The sequence below is a fragment of the Equus quagga genome, chromosome 8 (assembly GCF_021613505.1).
Source record: "Equus quagga isolate Etosha38 chromosome 8, UCLA_HA_Equagga_1.0, whole genome shotgun sequence".
In the NCBI taxonomy this organism is placed as follows: domain Eukaryota; kingdom Metazoa; phylum Chordata; class Mammalia; order Perissodactyla; family Equidae; genus Equus; species Equus quagga.
Genome location: NC_060274.1, coordinates 36,144,555 through 36,168,757, shown reverse-complemented (window position 1 = coordinate 36,168,757; position 24,203 = coordinate 36,144,555). Strand labels below are relative to the sequence as shown.

Sequence of the window (24,203 nt, the reverse complement as noted above, 5' to 3'; positions counted from 1 at the left end):
TCTGAGAGCAATAGGAAGGCACCATAGAGAAAAGGGAACCCTCACGCACTGTTGCTGGGAATGTAAATTGGTGCCGCCGCTATGGAAAACAGTATGGAGGTTTCTCAAAAAATTAAAAATAGAACTACCATACAATTCCTCTTTGGGGTATTTACCTGAAGAAAACAAAGATGCTAATTCGAAAAGATATATGCACCCCTATGTTCATTACAGCATTATTTACAATAGCCAAGACAAGGAAACAACCTAAGTGCCCATCAATAGACAAATGGATAAAGAAGATGTGATGTATATATATTCAATGGAATATTACCCAGCCATAGAAAAGAATGAAATCTTGTCATTTGTGACAACATGGATGGACCTAGAGGGTATTATGCTAAGTGAAATAAGTCAGACAGAGAAATTCAAATATCATATGATTTCACTTGTATGTGGAATCTAAGAAACAAAACAAATGAATAAACAAAACAAAACAGAAACAGAGAACAAACTGGTGGTTGCCAGAGGGGAGGGAGGTGGGAGGTTGGGCAAATAGGTGAGGGGATTAAGAGTACAAACTGCCAGCTGTAAAATAAATAAGTCTCAGGGGTGTAATATACAGCATAGGGAATATAGTCCATAATATTGTAATAACGCTGTATGGTGATAGATGGTAACTAGACGTTAGTGGTGATCACTTCCTTATGTGTATAAATGCCAAATCACTATGCTGCACCTCTGAAACTAACATAATATTGTATGTCAACTATATTTCAATTTAAAAAAAGAATTGACATCAGGAGACTTAAAAATCAATAAAATTTTAAAACCTCAAAAAAAATTAGGACGCCATCATAAGGCCTTAAGTAGTGGAGAAAAACAATGCTCATAACCCTATAAAATCTGCATTACTTGAAGTCTCACAGCCAAATCCTGGTAAACATCTACTCAGCATTTCTGCAAGTAAAAACACTTTGACAATGCTAATCTCTGCAGTCATCCTCATCATTATTAAAGAAAGCCTGGAAGTAGGAGAGGTTTAGCTTGTAGACACTCTTGGAAACCTACTTTCTCAAGAAGTTCTTCTATCTGGACTTAAAGTGCTTTTGTGAGAGTTCTGTAGGCTGACATTTCATATCGCATCTTTGTGTCACGTGCCATCACCTACAGAGGATGGTCACGAGCACCAAGCTCCATATTTCCCCACAGTGCCCTGTTCACCTTCCCATCTAGGCACACTCACAGACAGCACTGTGTGTGAAGGCTGGTACCCAGCAAAGCCCCATGCTGGCTTCTCATGTATTTCCTGGAGGAAAGGTGAGCTGGAGGGTATTGGTCGATGGAAAACAAGATTCTGGGCTGGAATTCTTATCATAGTGAAAAGAATTCAGTATTCAGTTCTTGACTTTTTCAGTGTGGCCACGATTTGAGGAGCTGAGTAAATTTTAATTTGCTGGGTCCATACTTAAAATAACCGCAGCTAATTCTGAGTTTTAATGGGGACTTTTGCTCCCCCACTTTCCTCAACAGAACTAGAAAAAATCTTACACTTAATTTATATATCCATCTGTCTAAAACACCAAGAATACTCATTCTCACCTCTGGTGATTCTCCTCTATAGACATTATCATATTTAGGAAAGATGGAACCAACTCTTAAAAGATTTCATAGATGCCTCAAGAGGGAATATCCTAGGTATAACCAGAAAAACAATCTGAGATTAAAAAAACAAACAAAAAAAAACCTCAAATGTAGAATTTATTTAATTTAAAAATATTTTTTAGAAGATTGTGGTACTGATGATTTTCTTACAAATAACAGTAAGTACATGAAATACCTTCAAACATACCAACTTTCTTTTACCAGCTCATCCTTCTTTAGAATGTCTAGTGGTAGACATAAAGGCTCAGAAATGGTTTATTATAACTGAAATTTCTGTCTGTTATTACCAAAGAGAAATGTATTGAACTTAATATGTTAGGTTTGGGAAATCTATTTTCATTTGCTATAACCAATGGTCTGTCATAAGCGTGGACATAGTGGACTTCCAGATTCTATCTTCCATCTGCCCCTGACATCCTAAGATGAGACTTCCCTTATTTTTTTCATGTTTATAGGGTAAAGACCCAGTTTCCAAAATCTAAACGAAACCTCTCAATGTCTATGAGAAAAATGAAAGTGATAAAAGAAAGGTAACCTGCAGCTGAACTAAACACACAAATATCTAGAAGCTATTGAGCTATTCTCATTAAATGGCGTGGAAGTTATCCCCCACTTAACCTTGCTTCAGACAAGATCTCCTGACTCATTGGGACTATCTCTTCGCTAAATAAGACACTGCCTCCAAAATGCATTTGATTATTTTAATTTACCAGAGAGAAAATGGATAGACGTCTAGAAGTAATATTGCCTTTGTGATGGCTTTATAACTTGTCCACAAAATTTGTTGACACTCTTGTCATCAAAACAGTAGAGTTTAACTCCCCTCTTCTTGAATATGAGACAACTTTTACGAATCAATTCTAATGAATAGAAAGTGGTTAAGGGGATGCCGCTGACTTCCAGGGACAAGTTAGAAAAGCCTAGTTTATGAAAGCCAGATTCTGCCTGGATTTCTCACTCTCTCTTTCACACATACACACTTCTAGCTTCTCGAACTCTCTCTCTCTCTCTGTCTCCTTGTCCTTGGAATCCAGCCACCATATTGTAAGGATGCCCAGATCACACAGAGAAGCACATGTAGGTATTCTGGTCAACAACCCCAGGTAAGGTCCCAGCCAACAGTCAGCGTCAACCACCGAACATGAGAAAAAACAGGCCTTCCGACGATTCCAGCCCCCAGCCTTTGAACAGCCTCAGCTGACACCAAGTAGAAGAGAAATGCACTGTCTCTACCAAGCAACACCAAAATTGAAAAATTGTGAGCAAAATAAATGTTATCATTGTTTAAGCCACTAAGTTTTGGGGTGGGTTGTAATGCAGCAATACATCATGAGAACAATCATATAACTGTAACTAGAGTATTTATACTTTAAGAATCAGCAGTACTTTAAAGGACACTTTAGTAGAAGACACTTAGGGCTGGTGGTGGGTGCTCTGGTTGGGTCTGAGGCTAGGCTGGAGGAATGGGAGGCAGCTAGCCTATGTAGTTTCTCTCCAGTTTTCCCAGCTTTGCTAATTTAGAAGTCAGATTTCAGTATTTGTACCTAACACACTGCCTGGCCCTACCCCTTAGAAACATGTCTCGTCTAAATGCAGCGCTGGAGATCATGAATATACCAGTACAAGGGTTATTCAGTTGCAAGTAACAGGAATCCAGCAAAAAAGAGAGAGAGAGAAGAATTTGTTGTAAGAGTTTGGGGTAGCTCACAGAGTCAAAGGAGAAAGCTAAAGATCTAGGTCTCTGAAAAGATTGTGAGCAAGACTCTTCCAAGAATCAAGGTGGCAAAAACTAGCGGCAGTCTCTGGGGGCATCAGCATCTCAACACATCTAGCTGTTTCGCAATCCTTGGATCACTTAGTGCAAGAATTATCTTCCCAGGAGAGAGCAGCTGATTGTCTACTTCCGGGCGCATACAATCCCTTTGTCCAGGCGAAGATGGAACATCTTGTTTGATAGTTCCACCAAGACTGTATCCAACTGGAGAGGAGTAATTTGCCAAAGTAGTCTCCATACATTGTCCACTCCATGTCCACTATTACACCTGTCCTTCAAAGTAAGTCACATCCCTCTGCGATTCACTCCCATAGTAGCCGGTGCTTCTCTTACAGAGCACTTCTCACAATGGCAAATTATTAAATTTCTGGACAGTCATTGCTTATACCTGAGTTCCCTACCATCTGTAAAGTCCATGAAAACAGGGACCAATTCTGTCTAATTCATCACTCTATTTTCACCACCCAGTAAAATACTTAGTGCAAAGGTGTTCGATAAGTATTTGTTGAATATGTGAACAAGCCCTTCTTTACCCTTGCTTTATTATTCATTTTTGCTGATACACACACACAACCATATTCTCACTTTAGTTGAATAGTAGACTTCTGTGGGTAGAGTCTATTTCCCCTTAATATTCAGTAAGTATTTACCGAGTGTGGATGATGTCCAGAAACATCCAATTCAGAAGCAGTTCAATTCAAAAAACATTTACCTGGCACTTAATACATGCAAGATCTATTATCTGTCCTCGAGGGGCTTGCTACCCAGCAAGGGAGGCAGACAAATGCACAAGTCATTACAATACTAGGCAAACACTGGCAATGGCTGCAAAAGAGCTTAAAAAACTAGAGAATAATTGAGAAGTAAGCGAAGGCAAGATTCATTGTAATGGGAGAAATCAAGAAGCTTAGCCAAAATATTTTGACGACAAAAAGCACGGGAGGAGGGCATGCAGCACACACTCAATAAATATTTTTTGAACAAGTTAACCTCTCAATATGTACATTATAAGAAACTTAGAGAACGTATCGAGATATTAAATGGTTATTCGCACCTGGCTTCTTTCATCCAATTGAAATGAAGTGATATTAGCTGACCATGTGCTGCTTTATGGATTCTATAGATTTTACTCTAAAAGGCTGGTGTCTGAGAGGAAAAGATGCATCTCTGAAGAATCAGAAGACCAAGAACCATGGTGTCCTTCCAAAGGGTAGTAGGAAAGCATTGCCATTTTCATGGGGCAAATCCCTTAAAGAAAGCCTAATAGTGAGCAAGCCTATTTAAATATTTAACTGGAGAAAGTAAGCTACAAATTCCCAGGGGTGCCTAACACTGTTAAAGTTTTGAGGATTTTGAGGAAGGAAGATTTTTGAACCACCCTGAAACATAAAAGCAGAGAAATCAGTAAAAGAAAAAAAAAAAATTCTTGTCTAGATGAAGCAATTCTCCAAGTGCTGACTTTTAGCTAGGACTGATTAAAAATACAACTCAACTCTTCTAAAAATATGAAAAAATTGAAGATTCAGTTGCAGAGCATTGTACTTGATGAAGGCATCTTCTAGGTGATGGCTAGAAGGAAGTGGGGTGGGAAGGGCAAGTCTGAGCTGGGGGAGAGGCTCAGGAAATAAGCCTGTGCCCAATCCACAGCACAGTATGAAGAGGTGGGTTTTCTTCCCGCTGAACAATATAAACCCCTTAATGGAACCCAATCCGATATTAGTTTTCCCAACATTATCCCTTTTATGCTGACACTACTCAGTAGTGCAGCCAAGTGGAGACAGATCTAAGTTTGGTTTCCCAATGACAAAAACACAGAGGGAACAACAATAAAAGTTGGGACACCTAAGGGGAAAAACATCCCATACACTCAGGGAAGAAAGTCAAAACTGTCAAATAGGGGCTGGCCCTGTGGCCGAGTGGTTAAGTTCGTGCGCTTCGCTGCAGGCGGCCCAGTGTTTCGTTGGTTCAAGTCCTGGGCGCGGACATGGCACTGCTCATCAAACCATGCTGAGGCGGCGTCCCACATGTCACAACTAGAAGGACCCACAACAAAGAATATACAACTATGTACTGGGGGGCTTTGGGGAGAAAAAGGAAAAAATAAAATCTTAAAAAAAAAAAGAAAAAGTTTGTAACCTCTGGGAAAAAAAAGGAAAAACTGTCAAATGGACTCATGATATGAAGGGGATGGTCATTGCCACTGGTTTCAAGGAGAGTTTGTCTCTTCCACTTAATATTAACACAAACATATTCATTAATTCAATCTGAAAGCATAATTTCATATTTTTCAATATCACCATATATTTATCGACATCTATTGACACACATTAAATAACTGATTTTAGAAGTGCCAATAATTTCTGATAAACATGCATGGGGCATGAATAAACATGCAATCAAATATGTATGAGGGGCCCAGCCTGGTGGCATAGCAGTTAAGTTTGCATACTCCACCTTGGTGGCCTGGGGTCTGCCAGTTCAGGTCCCAGGCACAGACCTATGCACTGCTTAGCAAACCATGCTGTGGCAGGCGTCCCGCATATAAAATAGAGGAAGATAGGCACAGATGTTAGCTCAGGGCCAATCTTCTTCAGCAAAAAAGAGGAGGACTGGCGGCAGATGTTAGCTTCAGGCTAATCTTCCTCAAAAAAAAAAAAAAAGTATGGAGTTGTCACAGTAACAATAACAGAAAGATGCTCCCTTAGTGATCCTGACTACTTCAGGGTATATAAAAGGAAGTAGATTTTAGTAATTTCAACCAAAATCTCTAAATATCCTTAATAAAGTTACATTTTCCCCTAAATATGGCTTTAAATGTCAATTTAACTTACATAAATATTCACAGCGTGTTCAATTCTTCGAAGTGTTGCACTGAAAGACTGTCATCTTATTTTGGGCTTACTTCTTTTTTAAAAAAAGTATGAAAGGTTTATTTGTGAAGGTTAGAAAATCCTAATTAAATCTTGGCTGTAACAATTCCCAAAGGAATGAAGACACCCTGGATTTCTGGTTGCAGCCATGTTGCCACACCTAACACATAACTAACCCCTGGAGGGAAGCGTTCCACTTTGGAGTCAGAAAAGAGCTCCCCACTGGGGCAGAGAAGACCCAACCTAGCTGACTCCCTTCGCTTCTGGAGCACAGATTGTTCTCTCTGTAGCCAGCTTGAGTTTTGGCTTTATGGAGAAAGTTAGATTAGGAGAGTAGATCTTATCACTCAAAACCCTGCCTCACCTGATCATTGATGTCTGACCCATACTCCCTAGAGGGTCACTTCTCAGACATGAGAAAGATACGCTCTTGGTTCAGGAAGTGGGGAAAAGGAAGTCACATTTATTAAATATCCCCATGTGCAGACACTTCCTTGCCTACCTCTACAGGATCTTCAACACCCTATCTCGTGGTATTTGAACTCTCATGTTGCAGAAGAGGAAACGGAGGCATAAGACGTCATACCCCTCCAAGTGGGTCAAGAGCAGTGATTGGAACCTGAATTAGGATCCTCTGCTGAACCACTTTTCTCCTATTTTCATGTGACTTCAATGGGATGTTCCTTTCTCTCTGAAATTTTGTGTAGTTCACCTTGATACGGTCACAAAAGCATCCTCCGAGCCTCTAATCAGAGGCAAATGCTATGTTCCTAATTTTAGCAACGATGTAGTCAAGGCAGAGAGAAAGAAGCGCTCGGCCTGAAAGCTGGCAAACGCCCTCGGAGAGACAGCTAACACATCTTGGAGATATACTGTCCAAAAGCAGGCTGCCACCAGGGTATCCAGCCGAACCGCAAGTTAGAGAAGCATTTGCTGTCGCCCACAGACGTCTGGCTTCATATCACTTCTCAGTGCCAACATTATTTTTAAAATCTCTATGATTTGAAAAAATCACGCACACCAATATTTTAAATTTGGAGAAGAGTAAGATTTGTAACTAACTGTCCCCTTGCATCTTGCCCACCAACTTGCCCACATATTCTCCAACATGGAGACAGTGAATTATGGTCCCCTCTTGAATCTGCTTGTTACCTATTTATAAATAAGTCTGAATCCTTTCCTGAACGGACTTTGGGAGAAAGCAGTAACTAATGTACCTGAGGCAGGAAGCAGAAAAAGACCCCTAGAACTTTTCTTTTGCCAAGAGAGCCCTGGGGGCTGGTGTTTCCTTAGGGAGGTGCATGGCTAATTCCAAAGGCCTCATAATTTTTGTGGTTGGTTTTCTGACACCTGTTGCTAAAAAATAATCAAATTCCTTCTAAAACTGGCAAGTTCGTTCTCAACTCTTAATAAAGTGTGGTACGGCTGGTCTTTGTTGAGAGCTGGTTACATTCCAGGCATTCGATAAGGCTCCACACGTGTCACCTCGTTTCAGCCTCAAGACGGCCCTGTGAAGTGACTGTCACCAATGCCTCCATTTAGAGATGGGGAAGCTGAAGCTTAAACCTGTTGTGTACCTTGTCCAGCCAGCTAACAGGTGGCAGAGCCAGGCTCAAATCCAAACAGTCTGACTCCAGAGCCTTGACCCATTATATTACATTTTATGATAAAGAAGCAAGGATCCTGGAAGGGAATGGCGGCAGGAGACACAGGGAGGAAAAGATCAATCTAGTTCCGTCTCCCCCTGGACATGACTAACAGCCAGTTGCTAAAGAATCACATTTGTGTTTTACAGCATAAGCACCAAACTCTGAGGAAAAAAAAACAGTACGAACATAATTTGTCCTGAATCACCGAATAATCCTTTCTTCTTCCTCCCTTTTTAGCATAATAGTTTTTCTCACACGTTTAGCCTTCTGACCAAATGAGCAACTTCTGAAATGCATGACATTGAAGATACAGATTTCCTGAAGAGTCACAGGACGTTATGAAGTAAACAGGATGTCAATATATAAGGTTGGTTGTAGGCTTTTGAGGGTGGGGTGATCGTGTCTTATTCATTTTTGCATCCTCAGCATGCAGTGTAACAGACAAGCTAAACTAGGTGATTATTTGTGCCTGGTGTTTTCTCCACTGAGTCCCCAGAACACAGCACAGCTCCTGCCACAGAGAAGGTACTCACAAATATTTGTTGGGTGGGTGAATTCACTCAACAAACTGAGTTGAATGTTGAATGCATAAACCGTACGGTACAGGAAAGACCTACATAATATGGTTTCACCCAAATTATGGGTTTCACGTCTATGACACCAACGCTGTAACTACATTCTATATATGTACACCTTTCTTTTGATATGAGAAAGTGGCACCAAACTAAGAAAGTCAGTTTTGAAACGCGTCACAGCAAGAAGAGAAATACGAGAAATGGAGACACACAGAGTTGACGAAAATTCCCAGGAAAAGTAATTTCAAAGATTCAATATAGAAATGATCCCAGGATAACATGGTTTTATTTTCATCAATTGTTTTATTTTGAGAGGAAATGCTGGTTCTTCTAACTTCCATAGATATGTCCCCCTCACCGAAAAATAAAATAGAATGTTTCTTTGTATGGCTTTGTCACTGTCAAAGAGTAAAGAAAGCAACGTGATAAATTTCAACAGAGAATAATAATAAGAATTTAAAACTCCTTTATTTATTCTTTAGTACCCTCTCTGGAAAAGGGCATGTATACTAAGAATGGCATAAAATGACAAATATAATGACATTGTCATTGCAAAGATTACAAAATGTTAAAAATTTGATAGCCATTGTAAAATAGCTTCATAATTACATTTCTATTGAAAATGTCATCATCTTTTATCTATATATTAAACATATGAAATCAATTTTAAAAGTTTTTAAAAAATAATTTCAGATACGTATTTCTTTCCTCTGATAAGCACAAGTGTGCTATTTTGCTTTTATATCTCAAGGAGTATTTCATTATATAAACTAATCTCAAATATTGTTAAACTAAAAGCCTTAAATTATTTTTATGGTCCTTTGTTAAATGTTCAAATCTGGTCACATTAAAAGAAACAATTTCAGCTTCAGCCATCTATTTTTAGATTTTAAGCCATCTTTTCTTCTCAGCTGCAAAAGTGTCTTACCAAATAAACTGACAAAACATCTCAGCAACTAACATAAACGTGCAATTTTAATGCTTTCTAATCACAGAAATCAATATGAAATTTTTGTGCTTGTGCATGACCTTCTTCAAATTATCCCCCCATTTTGGCTGAATCAGAACGAGTGTGGGCGATCTGATAAAAACCCTAAGTGTGTGAAATAAGAGCCCTCGCCTCTTCTGCCAGACTCCTCTTGACAGAAAGATGATAGAAGCATCACATCCCTGAGAGAGTAAATGCAAACTGACAAGAGACGAGCCTTTAGATGTTGAATATAATCTTGAATTGTGCTTGAAGTGTCTTATTATCTTGTCTTTTGATGTCTGAAGGGGTGGCTCATTGTTAGAAAAAGGAAAACCCTCACACATCTTTGCCATCTTTAAAAATTGTTTGGCCTTTTACAACTGCTTTTCCAACTAATGTCCATTTCTCCTGACAATAAATATGGCAGGTCGTCGGCAAGTGACAAACAATTTACTTTACATGCCACACTTTTATGGGTTTTGAGAGCTCATGTGGAAGCGCGTTTTAAAAAGCCCCGTAGAAATTAGCAGTATTACAAATGTTAAGAGGACTGAGATCCAGGCGTGTAGACAGATGTAAAGTTACTCGTCATGCTTATTTCCTGCTGTTTCTGGTTTTATATCTCACTGGTGCCGGATTCAAAATTCAAGCTCTCCATTTATCATTGACTGAAAATAGCCAAGGAAAATGAAAAAGCAACAACCCAGTCTGATAGACTCCATGAAGGAAACACACTAATGCAGATTTCCAATGCACATGGCAATATTCAGAAGAGTATAAAACAATCCGTCTTGGAAGTAGGATACAAAGATCAGCGTTGGGCTTGCTGAATTTTGCCCCTTGTCTCAGACCCTTCAGCACTTTTTAATCCCTGCCGTCCTTTTGGGTACCCCTCATGCTTCATATCTACCATTTGGTTTGTGGGGTTTTTTGTAACTTAAAAGTTTAATGACGTTTCCGGTCAATAGGATTCCTTAGCAGCTAAATCACGGCCATGCTGGTTTTCTGTCACCCAGCCAGATTTTGTGAAAGCTTTCAGGATCTTTCCCCAGACCTCCGCCACTCCAAGAATCCATAAGAATTCTCAAAAGGACCATAAACTGTTACAGGGTTCAGGTTATTGTATCATCATAAAAACATATTGATACTCTACAGATGACAAGATGGTCTAGGTTAGTCCAACCATCCCAACGCCATCAGCAATCTCCACGTGACCGGCCCTTTTTTTTTTTTTCCCCCCTAAGCAGGCAGCTGTAGACGTTAGCCCCTCTCAAAGCACGATGCTTAATTTGTAACACTTTTCTGATTGTCTGCAGATTCCAACTGGACTGTTGCGAAATTACTATGACTATGGAATATAATAGGAGGAGTAAAGATTCCAGACTAAAGCAAAGAAACAGACCAGGACATCTGAAAATCTGAACAATTTCTTAGGGAACTCTTAAGAATAAAACCTGCCTTAATCTTAGGAATCAGAATAAGATAAGCCAACCAACACCTAAAACAACGATGTATGTTTCTTCCCAAAAATGTGTCAAAGTTTTCCCACACAATCAAGATGATCCCCGTTCTGACCACTTACCCGTGCATAGATTACAGTGCAGGATACGGATGTAATTTATGGGATCCATTAAAATGTTAGCTTTATTCAATATTTCTCACGCTTCTCTTTTTGCAAATTGTATGACTCCTTTTTGACATATTTCTATTTGGCAATGTTTTGCTAAACAAAATCAGATATATTAAAGTAAAAATGCAGGTTTGGAAAAGAGCATTTCACCTCACATACCACTTCCACATCTATACATTTTAAATACAGGAGACTGTGTTTTTCTATTTGGCTTTTTATTCTCTTCTATCCTCGGTTGATTTTGGCAAAAATTCACTCTGCAGTATAATTTTTCATGCTTTTTAAACAGCTTCAAATGTTTGCATTTTTAAATCAAATTAATCCCTGGGCCTCTCTTCTACTTAGACAGTGCTGACTCTCTCATGCAATAAGTAACCCCAAAGCATTAATTTAGAAAAATAAATCTTGCCATATTGATATGAAAAGACAAATCACCACATATGTGGTCATCGAGAACTGCAAAGGGAGATTAATTATACCACACTATTTTAATAGCGAAGGATTAAAATCTGATTTCTTTATTCTGCGCCAACCACCCATTCTATCTTGATATGTGAACATGTAAATGGTACTGAGGCACATGGAATCTTACAGGAATGTGTAACAAAAATTGTGCTCGCTAACTATTAAACAATGCCTTTTACTTAATAAAACAGACAAGGATAAATGTTTATATTGTAATATCTGTACAGCCCACAAATATACAAATATTTTGGTTCCCAATATTTAGATTCCAAGAGTCTTCCCTAGCTTGGGCAAGTTTTGTATCTTTAATATATCTATATTCCCTATAAATCAAACTGTGCAGAAACCCCCAGATCTCTTTGCTGAATTAAACTGCACAAATTCTGAGAAATCCTGTTGTCTCCTCTGCTCAGTGAATAGCAGCTTCAGAGAAGACTCTGGAACTTGGATTATAGCCCAGCTCTGCCTGAAGCAATACTACAATATGATTAATTGTTCTTTATTGGTAAACTATTAATTGTGATAAGTTTATCTGGAAACTATTTTTGAAATATGCATAAGTATAGGAGAAATACGTTTAAGTAATGTATGAATAGCATGAACTAAAGAAAAAGCTGCTTATTATAAATTAGCCCTTATTAATTTTATGATAGACAAAATACATACAGACTGTAAATTTAGTAAGACAATTTGAAGTATCATGTGGACATAGGAGAAAATATGGAGAACACAGCATAGACACACAAATGTTTACACGGGCAACGTGACATTTATTCACTGTGCATTCACAGTGCCTAAGAAAGAAAATACAGGGAAACCAAAATAAGCTATGGAAATGATAAGAAAACGGAAAACGTGCATTGTTATTTTAAAACACTGTGTTAATATTAACCTTTAAATATGGATTTCTTGGCTTTCACAACTTCTATCACAATTGGGGTTTTTTCCTCATTAGTAGGATGAAATTAAGGTAACACATGATATTTGGAAATGTATCAATTTGGAAAACACTGATTATTTTACGAAAAAAGATGAAACACCAAGAAAACCACTAAAGTCAAAAACAATATATGGCAGGACAAACACGAATTAAATTGTTAAATCAATTCACGTTGGCTGTCATTGGCACATTTTAAGGGTCCTAAAAAATACCTTAAAATTCTACCTCTTTCTCAGGCTAAATTAACAAGTGTTACTTTAGTTATTTACTAAGAACATTTTTAACCATCTTAATGAATACAGATTTCACATGGAATTCTATTTTCAAATGGTCTTCAGTATAGCAAATCTCTTAAGCAATTAGTTTACGTGTAATGATATTACTTAGTTTCTCTAATTGTAATCTGATCATTTTTTCCTCATATTTTCAAGTAGTTTTCACGGCATTGTAATTCTCTACTAAAAGTGATTTAGACTGTATTGGTTATGTTATTCCAGGTAGCTAATTTTTTAATTAAAATAAAAAACAGTATATTCTTGCCACATGGAGGCTCTTAAAGCACTTTCAAAAGAAAGACTATAAGAGAAGTTTGAGCATGAATTTTCCTGCAAATTCTCAAACAAAATATAGACATCCAACTAATGTACTAAGATTTTTTTAAAAAGGAGCAGCTAACTATTAAAAAGAGATGTCAGGAGCTATGCAACTTGATCAGGCGGTTTTTAAAAACGATCTTTGAATACTTAGGAAACAAAGTTAATTTCCAGTTCTCTGAGAAGGACAAACTTTCTTGAACTAAGAGATTCACTGTTACTCTTTCTAACGCCTGTGTCCACACGGAAAAGGCTTACTCCATTTCGAAAGCTCACAATAGCGTCATAACATAGAGTCAGATATATCACCAAAGTAGTCCACACTTGTATCATATTTCTATGAAATCTGACTTTGAGATTCACAAGGTAGGGATTTACATTTAAAACACTGAGTCAGATCAACACGTCTAATGAACAGACGTCATCAGAAGCCCCCATATTGCCAAACACTCCTTTATGAATGGAGTTTCCTATAAATATTACTTGAAGGTATTCCCAAAGAAAAGTCCAATGTTGACAGATTTAGAACCTCATTCGGGCTCATGGCATAAGGGAAATGCTCAACTAGAAAACACCAGATTGAAACAAATTATGCTCACTTATTTCCCTCTGAAAGAAAAGACATTTGAAATTTAAAACGATGAGCATTTAAAAAAAATAAGACTGAAATGGCATTCATAAAAGGAAAACCAGAACATAAATACCAGCGAAGTATAGAATCTAGGAAGACAACAAACAAGAAAATTCCAGAGCCACATTGGATATTAAAGAGAAACTCATCCGCTGGAGAATGGCAACTGTTACTATGAGCTTTCTCTAGCTACCTCTGCCTTTGGATATTTTTTAAAAATTTATTAACCTGACAGCAGGAAACTTTACACAGATTGCCCCCTGACAGGGTGCCAGTTTGGTAGAAACACTTCGTTTCTTTTTCTTTAGCATAAGAAAATCAAGAAACACGTTAACTGGAACCAGGTACATATTTGGGCAAATGTGACTGCTCCTCCCATGGTCCCCTGCCCAGGGAAGGCCAGAACAATCAGGGGCAGCCCGATAGTGGGACCGCACCCTCCACCATTCCTCTTCACGTCTACTCTCTTTTTAATGTGGGAATGTCTGATGTATTATTAATCACCCAACATAAACCAGCAAGGTCGCCAATCAAAGAAAGTACGCGTTCTCTCACAAATTACCTGCTTACTGTCTAATAACAAGCCAGGTCCACTTGAAACAGTCACTGAAGTCTCGTTTTTGAAGTGGGAGAAAATTTTATTTGGGCAATTCTTGAAAAGAATGCTGCTCATGCTATAATTAAACTGGCTAATTGAGAGAGAAAGTGATCTACTCAAGGGCTGGGCTTGGAAGCATGAGTCTGGAATGCACGTCTATTTATTAATTACGACATAAACTGGTCTGGACGAAAACCCTATCATGCCATGGAACCTTTAAACCAGAAACACCCAAGACATTAAAAAGACTAAAACAGGCTCACTTAAAGGGGTGATGGTGCAGAATAACGGAATTTCTAATACTTTATCTTTTTGCCAGTTGTTTATAGGACAACTTAACAATGACAGCAAAATATAAGAATTGTAGCAATCAAAATAAAAGAAAAAATGTCAAGCCATGTCAGCATTTTGATTTGCTAATGTGTAACCACGTAGTAGCATCCTCAGACATTGCAATACTGAACTATCTTCTTTAAACAGAGGTCTGACCTGAGTACCCCAGGCATGGCAAAGAGACAGAATAGGAAGGCACTAAGACAGTCCCCACTGAATCTATGTCACCTCTTGTGCATCGTCCTCCCTTCAAGTGCACTTAGAAACGAGCACAGCTCAACAAACAAACATGGTGAAAAGTTTGAACACCAGTGCCATCTTACATGGATTTATCTTTATGTCCAAGCTCACAAATTAATGCTACTTAAAGCGGATTTATTTATCCGTGTAGTATTACAATGGTTTTCTGGGGGGTAAAACACTAAACTAAATTTGTCTAAATACACACAGCCTCTCACTGGATTTTTTAAAGAAAGACCTTGGTGCATTCGCTTTTCTTAAATGTTAAGAAATCTATCTCAATGTGCATTTCCCCCTCAGTCGTGAGAGAACAGCACGACCAGGGCTTGCTTGACTCTGAAACCACAATTGATTTCTGACAAATACCTTATCATGAATCCCATTTCCTTGCACAAATACTGGTTTCTTTTAAATAACTGTTTTTGCACAGAATCTCTTACTCAAATTATTTAGTTGATTTTAAGATGTGCTGTTTTAACATTTCCTTAGCAAAACACACTTTCTTTAGGGAAAGATAGTATGAATTTTCAACTGATATAATATCAAAACTTTTAAAAATACAGAAGCAGGATGCATATTTTAAATAAATATATTTCTCTAAGGAATTTTCCTCATTACCTCCCAGCTAAATTCCCTTTGGGCTTAAGCACTATGTGCTGATTACCAACCCCAGCATATTTTATCAGAATATTATAAATACCCAAGGCACTGAAACCTTGAGAGAGACGTTTAAATAAAGTAATAAAGACAGTAATGCCATCTTAAGGCTTCCACTTTTGCACAAGCAGAAGGCAGCGTCACCGCCAAGTGCAGGCCCCATAATGCCCTACGGATGACCCCCATGCTGACCTGCAGAGACCACTGTCTCAAGGGGTGACAGACAATTTAGTCCTTTATCCTTTTGTCATTGAAAATGACTCCACTGCCATAAATTCTAATCAAGTCAAACTGGATGGCAATTTAGAAAAAAAAAATCTTATAATGCATGTTTCTATGAGGAAGATAACAGAAAGGAACAGAAAGGAAAAACCCTATAGAGATACATTTTCTAGCAAGGAAGAATAAGTGACCCAACTTTCAACCCTTTTCCAATAGTTCACAGATAAGTGACATTTAAAATACCCACTCTTACAAGTACCATTGCATGCAATTTCTTTTAACCTAGAAAAAACACAATATCATAAGAGAAAACCAACCACCAATTTTTATTTGAGGGGCAATGTTTATAAATGGTTTTTTGTTCACATCTCAGCTCAAGCCTTTAGAGCTGTGTGCCCGATTCAAGTGCAGCGTGGGACAACTGGGAAGCAAGCCACAGAGACGAAGCCAGCCACCCAAGGTAGCTGGGACTTTAAGAAAAGCAATCATGAGGTTTAACTTGAAACAATAAAAATATTCCCGGGAGGAAAATCGTTAATAAATCGTCTTACAAATTTCAAATATATATATAGGAGAAAATATTTAGGTCATATTTTATGCGGTCTCACTTCTTTGGCTGAGACTGCGTAGGAAAACTTTAGTACTGATATTTTTCTAGGGGTATATATTACTTTTATCCTTTCTGTGGCCATTTTCCTGACCAAGTTGTTGATGCTACCATTTGAATTTTAGCATCCAACTTGACTGAATGTGGAACACTGAATTCTTGATGGGCATAACTAAAAATGAAGCACCACAGTGACACAAGGGCTATAAATGTCACAAGAGAAACACAGCAACCTCTTCTTTTTGAGATTGTTTGCCAAAGGCTGGTTTCAAGAATGGCTTCGAATATGTACATCACTAGTCACAAACTAAATGACGGGCTCTGCATGGCATCACTCATTTGATCACGCAGCTGAAACACAGTAAGACACCGAGCCAGATTCTCTGACAATGCCCCCCAACATGCAAGTCTGTTCTGCATACTGTTTCCTACGGCTCAGAGCTTAGCATGATACAGTCTTAAACCGAAAGAGAGGATAGTTATTCCACGGGCTTTACAAGAATAAACAATGCACCGCTTAATGATATCACAGAGCACCACCTCACCACGTGTTTCTTAATGAAATGTGGATTCACCTCTGCTAAGTGTTCTTTAGTTTCCACGGCTGTTCAAGTTACGCAAAACGCTACTTACGATGTAATTACTTTATAAAACACAAGGGCCCTTTTCTGAACTTTCTACTTAGGCTGGCATAAGGCTTCTGGTTTCTGCTTCTGGTGTTCTGAGCTGCTCAGAGCTCTGAACCATTCTGCACAGTGTGCCGCCCTTTGGATGCTGCTAAGTGCAGAGGTGCAATTTAAGGAAAGGCATAAAAGGCCCAAGGGGTCCTGGAATTTCCTTTGTTTATCCATAGAGGGCATCAGGATTAGCCTTTCTCCTGTAGTTTTGGGCTGATGGTGCCATGCTGTGAGAGAAACAGACTTGTCCTCTGGACTGCTAATTTGAACAAGACACAGAAGAGAGCATCAGCTCCAAAGAAATCCATTTCGACTGAAATTTCAGGTACAATAAAAAACGGAGCTCCTCTTGTCTCCTGCTGTCAGTTAATATCCCCCCACGAAAGTAAACACATCAAGATGCACATGACGTGTCTTAATCTCCTCCTTTCATTATAGAAGCACCATTTTCAATAACACGATGTATATGCTATAAGAATGATAGTTTGATATTAGAAAATCTTTGTTTAGAGATAAACCCAGATGTTCCCAGTTATTCAGGAAAAATGTCATTCTTCATTATCAAGTAAAGAGTATAATCATAACTAGATATAGAAACAAAAAACTTCGACATAGTCACGTCAAATAAAATAATGGCCCATTCAATTATCATCCATTAAGTGTTGCCAAAGTTGCTAAAAATTCTGAAAGAAAATTATTCTTGAAAGTTTTAGTCAGTTACAGGAACTAGAATTCCTAAAGTAAGTCTCAGGAATGTTACAGAGTGAGAGCATAACCGACCCCACAGCTAAGGAAGCCTGAGATACCATGGGGATGCTCTCCTTCCCATGTGAATCTATTTTCTCCATCTCATACTATGTCAAATTTTTATTCTCAAGCTTTCAAAACTATTCATCTACTGATTTCTTCTTTACCTAATTGGAAACTGGGAAATATTCAGATTGTGTTTGAAAGGCAATCCAGAGACAACACAAAATTAAGTGAAAACATGAGGACTTTTAGATATAGAGTGTAGATTGTGCTTGATTCTCTCTCACAAACTCAGAAGTTGAGAATTCCAAAGTGAAGACGAGGACCTTCTTAAACCTACTATGATTTCTAAACTAAACTATAATTCCTTAGTTTACCCCATAAAGATTCCATTAAGATATTTTTTCAATGAACTTTTAATTCAAATTTCTTTGACCCTCTTAGATTTTTTGAAGCTTGTTTCTCCACACATGCAAATCTGTAAGAGATGACATACCAAATCTATAATAATTTTCAGTGTTGGAAAATGCAAGCAAATGTTGAGAAGCCAAATGAATTGCCTCCTCATTGGTTTACTTGAAAAAAAATGTTGGGGTTACAAGTCGAAGTCTACAAAATTAATTTACTTTTTAAAGATGCATGCAAAGTTTAGGAACAAGTAATCCATTATCTGCAGTTACGCTGAATTCACAATTGATTACTTTTTAAAAGTATTTTTAGTATTAGTATACTTAATATCAGAGAGGCTGGAATGTGGCTTTTTGCCTTCCTATAATTTCTAATTTTATCTGACTTCTCTCACTAACCCCTTAAATGAACTGAGTGTTTTAGGACATAACTCTTCCTACACAGATAAAAACTTAGACTACAACAAAATATTTCTTCAGAGTGAAAATGTTAAAACCTGAATGCTTAGATATGGAAAATTTATGTCAGAGGTGGAATTGCTACTTTTCAAAGAAAGGGTAATATGATAGAATTTCTTGAAAGTGCAACCCATTATGTGCTTAAGTGTAAAATAGTATTTTACCAATAGAAAATTTGAGACAGAAACTTTCTCTGCGACACCCCTCTAGAGTTTGATGGAGTGATCATTTAAAATCAGAGAACAGCTCCTCTGTTGCAGCTGGCCTGGGGTGACCAAACCATCAAAACTATTTTCTTTCTATAGGTTAAAAAAAAATAATAAAGCTTATTTTTTTCACTGAATTAATGACTTTCTTCAGAAAGCAGTTGATGCAATGATGTTGTTTTTCTCTGAAATTCAGGCACATGACTGTTTGCAACCTGAGACCAAGCATTTCTCTGCCTGATTCCAAGTATATGTGTATGGTTAGTGTATCTATCTATATATACATATACAGATTAGAATGTATTCCATATATATACATATATATATACATTTCATGTTATAAGTACATAAACACTTGAAAATAATTAAAAGCAAGTGTTTCAGGAGCAATTGTTCTGAAAACCTAATGTCACTCTGTCCCGTCAAATGCTCCTCCAGCAGAGACATCTATCGCCTCCATCACTCAGTCACGCGCCTCTACAACCCGCTCCCTTTCCTGATTAGAGACCACAGTTGTTTGAGTTGGCTTACAGAGTGTCATCTGTTTGAATGACAGATGTCTGTGCTGGAGTGGCACTCTGCTTGTTCCGGTTTGGTTTATGAAACAATGATTCCTAAAAGGTCCTGGGCTGCCTTCACATTTAGGATGAGGCTATAAACATCTATCAAAGGGAGGAGGCGGGGAGGGATGCAAAGAACCAATTTTCCATCCTCATCACCCTTTTAAAAGAAGAGATATTCCTCCTAATTGTGATTACAAAATGTTATTTCTTGGAGCAATTCCCGTAGCCACCTTTGTTTACCTGGCATAGAATGACTGGTATTGATATTTTCCAGTTCCTCTCTCCTGTCTGTTGACTACAGATAATAACTCTTTACTCTCCTTCCCCTTAACAAAAGGCTGCGAAGTAACCCGAAACCGAGTCGATATTTATTCAATAAATGTTAACCAATTCTCACAATGGAACTGATTTCCTGATTATCATTACCATCTTCTTTTCTCAAATAATTTCCAGCCTGGGCACTCTGGCAATATCTGACAAGTCAAAATGGGCAGTGAGGAAGTTCCCTGTTGGGAAAAGTTTGGAGGACATCCCCCTAGCCAGCTAGAATCGGCCTTGCTGGCTCGGCCCCTCCAAGAGGCGAAGCTCCTCTTTAGTACTTACAAGAAAATTGAATGAACAACAGGAAAAAAAGAGGGGGGCTGTGGATTGCTCTTCCGGACAACATGGTAGGACTGAAATGAAATACCTAGACAGACTTACCGAAGAGCTTGCTGGGAGTGTCCTCGCTGTCATTTGATTCCACAGGCACAAGCAGGGGCTCATTCAGCTCGCTGTCTGAAGTAGCAGCCTGGTCCTCACCTCTCAACTCCGCATTCATTTCACTCCGCACTGACAGCAAGGGCTTACTGACTTGTCCAGCTATCATTGGATCCTAGGATGGGGGAAAAGAGTGAAAGGGAGGAAAAAAAAGTGGCAGCTTTGGTGTGCGTGTCCTCTCTCTCCCTCTCCCTTCTCTTCTCTCTCTCTCTTCCACACACACACTCTCCCTCTCTCCTCTCTCTCTTATCTCTGGCTGCTCCCGCTGTTATTGCTGGCTGCAGTCAAGTGAAGAGCTATTACAGATCCGAAGAGTTCTCCATTACTCCCCACCCTATTAAAGCCCGACTAGCATGTGAGATATTCAGGAGGCTCCGGAGGGGGGGGAAAAAAGAACAACAAAAAAAAAACTTCTTTGAAAGCAACCTAACCAACGCAGCTTTAATTGTGGGATGTGCTTTTGTGCGAATGTTTTTACACCTTGTTCTGTCTTTAACGCAGTAAGAAAAAAGAAAGTGCTGGGTTTGTACTTCGGCAACAGACTAAAAAGGAAGGAGCACCCTATGGAGGAAACATGGGCTATTTTAAGGAGCCCTCTCCCTGGGGGGGAAGCAATTAAACCCTATCCTGAGAGCAGAGAAAAGAGATAGGGAGAAAAGAGTCGTGCAAGGCTTTCAATGGAATAAAAGAGATTTCTTATGTAAATTCTATAAGCACCCTTAGAAGTTGACTCCATGGTCCCAGATCGGGAACTGAAGCTGACCTCGAATCAAATGAATATTTTAAAGCAAACAATACACAACAAAATATATGAAGATTGGTTTAAAAATTTGTAAAGGAATTGGAAAAATACTTACAAATTGGGTTCAATAATTCGGATACCTAGAGCATCATACGCCCAGAGCATTAAAGAAAAAGAAAACAAAAATCACCTCCAGAAAGGCAAACTTTGCCCCCCGATAATTAAAATCCGCTTTATCTTCAGCTCATTAGGAGGGCATTCTAGGATCAGAAATATTTTCCAAGTGTAGCCTTTTATTCCATTTGCAAACTAAGATGCATAATACGGTACTGGCAGAAACACCGGATACAGAAGAAAAAGCAAAGCAAGAAGTGCCCTCTTGGCGTTATCTGGGAGCTATTTATTGCCAAGTTCATGCCTAAATGGTTCCCGAGCAGGAAACAGGTGACCAGCTCGGGAGCAGGTGGGGCGGCATTCTCTCTTGTCCCGTCGTTACATTGGCTGCGGTGTGCCTGTGGTGATTTTTTTTTAATGTATTCATGCCTGAAAAGTGAATTTGATATGACACATGATAATCTATGAAAATGTTAATCAATACAAATAGTTTAAGCTGTCATCAGATGCACTTCTTTAGTCAATACTCATACCACTGAAAACAATGTCACTGTCACCAGGGCTTAATTTGCACAGCACTTAAATATTGGACTCTGTGCATCGATGCACTTCTTCTTCAAATACTGTAGGTAAACACATTTTCTCCCTCTTTAAGGCTGAAGCACTCAGCACGCATTTAGCTGAGCCGAATCCTCCCTTTTGAATACCTTGATAGGTCCACTGGAGGGCAAAATTAATACTTAATTGAATCTCACAGTCATCAAAATAATCAATACTTTTTTATTATTTATTCTTTACAGTCTGTTGACTGTTTCAAACCTCTGAGGGAATGGTGGAAAGGATTCATGGCTTTGAAACACTGTCATTTAACAAGGTAATTTTCAGTGGGGCATTAGGGGTTGTGAAACATATAATAAAACAAAAATGGTGGCTTATAATAGGAAGAAAGAAAAGAATTATATTTCTGCCATCTAACAAAACAGGATAAATAAAAAAGCAAGTGCAGAGAGAGAGCGAGAAAGGAGGGGGACAAGGGAGAGAGAAGGACTGGCTTTTGAAGGGTTTTATCATATCAAGAGCAGAGCCGAGCTTTCATAATGCTGACATTTCTCATCCTGACAATCCTAAACAAGTGGAAAGGATGAGATCGCAGATATCATCTTTCATCACATTCCGCAGCTTAAGAACCAACATGACAGCTCCTCTCCCCTTTACACTGTTAATTACTAAATAAAATACTACTCTCTGTCAGCATCAGATTATTGCAGATAGCAACCACAAACATTTGTCCATTGTTTTCCCCTTCTGAAATGGTGATACCTGCCTTGAACTCTTTAGGAAATAAATTAGGCTTGTCTCACCGTATTGTAAATATTTGAAATATAATCAATGTAATCAATGTGGTCGATTCACAGTATCGTCAGCCTAAATTTGCTGGTGATAGATTAGCAGTTCCTGGACTGTGTTTGGTCGCCGAGACGTGGAGCTCTTGAAAACGGGGGAAGGAAGTGGAGGGGGGCAGGCAGGAGGGACAGAAGACACAAAATTCTTAAATGTTCCTAAATTTCTTTCCCATGTATCTAAGAGAGAATGCATGTTGGATTCTGCTTCAGTTAGCAGAGCGCGTGGGGGGGGGGGGGGGGGGGGGGGGCCCTGCTTTACCTCACGGCTCTGATAAATATACTCAGAGTGAAGAGCCCAGCTTTAAATTCTAGCACTTTCTTTCACTTTATAAAAGGTTGAATACTCATTCTCTCCAATCTAAAGGAAGGGGTGTGACGTGTGGCTTTGCGACATCCAGTCTCCGAGGCTGCATTGCTCATCTAGGTAGTGTTAATGGTAAACTTATGTTTAGAATGGCACTCACTACCCTCGTGATAAGCCAAACATGGTTATCAACATATCAGTGAATATCTGGGTAGCCTTAAAAAGAGAATATTCTGTTCTCGCTTTATTTGTGAATGGCCAAACAGAATCCCGAGTCACACACAGGAGCTAAAATGCAGCTGCTAAGTTCAAGTGCGCTTAAATCTTTAAGACGTTCCGTCTGGCTGAGGTGTGCAAAGCGTGTGCTGGCAGATGGTACGTATTCACCTCCCATTAGCTCTTCTTTAAATTACTTTTATGTACCTCACCCATGGCTAGGTTCCCAACTGGTGCCTCTCAGTGACGTGAGCTTAGAAAATTCAGGACTTTGTTATTCGAGCACTCATTTGATTTTTTATCTTACAAAACCCTTTAGGTTTTCCATGATGCAGCTGTAGCCCACATATATATGTGCATGACATGGTTAAACAGCAAACCCCCAGTGAGGCAGAGAGTAGACAGCTTTTAATCACAGCTGCAGCCACTGGGGGGTCCATTTGAAAATGTGTCACAAGCAGTAACCACTGAGTACAGTCTTATAAGTGATGGGGGAGTGCATCTTTCAAGGAGCACTTGGCTCGGAAGTCGCTCTCTCCCTGCCAAAAGCAATGGCAGTCGGTAAAATCCTTTCTGCCAGCAGGAATGAAAGGATTTTCCAACACGCACTTACATAGGTGCTTGCAGGAATGTAAGAGGGCTGCAACTTCAACATGTACAAGGATCTCTGCAGTAGCACAAAGGAAGAGAGATAGCTAGTGAGGGCCAAAATTAGAGAGGGTGAAGACTCTTACTGGAAAATCCGAAATTGTCAAAACTACCATGGAAGCTATCGGTACTTCTCTGCAATTCATTTGTCGGTCCTGATAGAAGAAAGTGACTGGTCCAATATGGAACAGTGTCTACCATGTGCAAGAACAGGCTGAAGCATGTGCCAATAAAGGATGCTCAGAGGGTCATCAGAGACCCAAGAGTCAGACAGTGAGAAAAGAAGCAAGAAAGGGAGTTTCCATTAGCGAAATCTCAGCAAAAAATTTCACCATGTCCTACGATGAACAGACTGTAATCAACATCGGAACTACACTGTAACCATTTAAATCTCCTTTAGGTATTGTTAAAGAATAAAAATAGGGCCCATTTATTGAATGTCTTTACCAGATAGGCACTTCAGATGTATTCAATGTCACCCAAACTGTGAAAACTATTAGCCCCATTTTGAGGATAAAGAACTGAGATTCAGAGAGGCTAAGTGACTTGTCCCAAAG

The 24,203-nt window shown here is 38.9% G+C and overlaps 1 protein-coding gene across 1 annotated transcript in view; it reads right to left on the bottom strand.

The window, feature by feature from the left end:
• Window positions 1-24,203, bottom strand: part of POU6F2 (POU class 6 homeobox 2) — a 452,047-nt gene that overhangs the window by 339,389 nt on the left and 88,455 nt on the right. Inside the window, exon 2 of the mRNA XM_046670683.1 lies at window positions 20,163-20,334. Coding sequence (XP_046526639.1) covers window positions 20,163-20,334 — 172 coding nt within the window. The remainder of the gene's footprint in view (window positions 1-20,162; window positions 20,335-24,203) is intronic.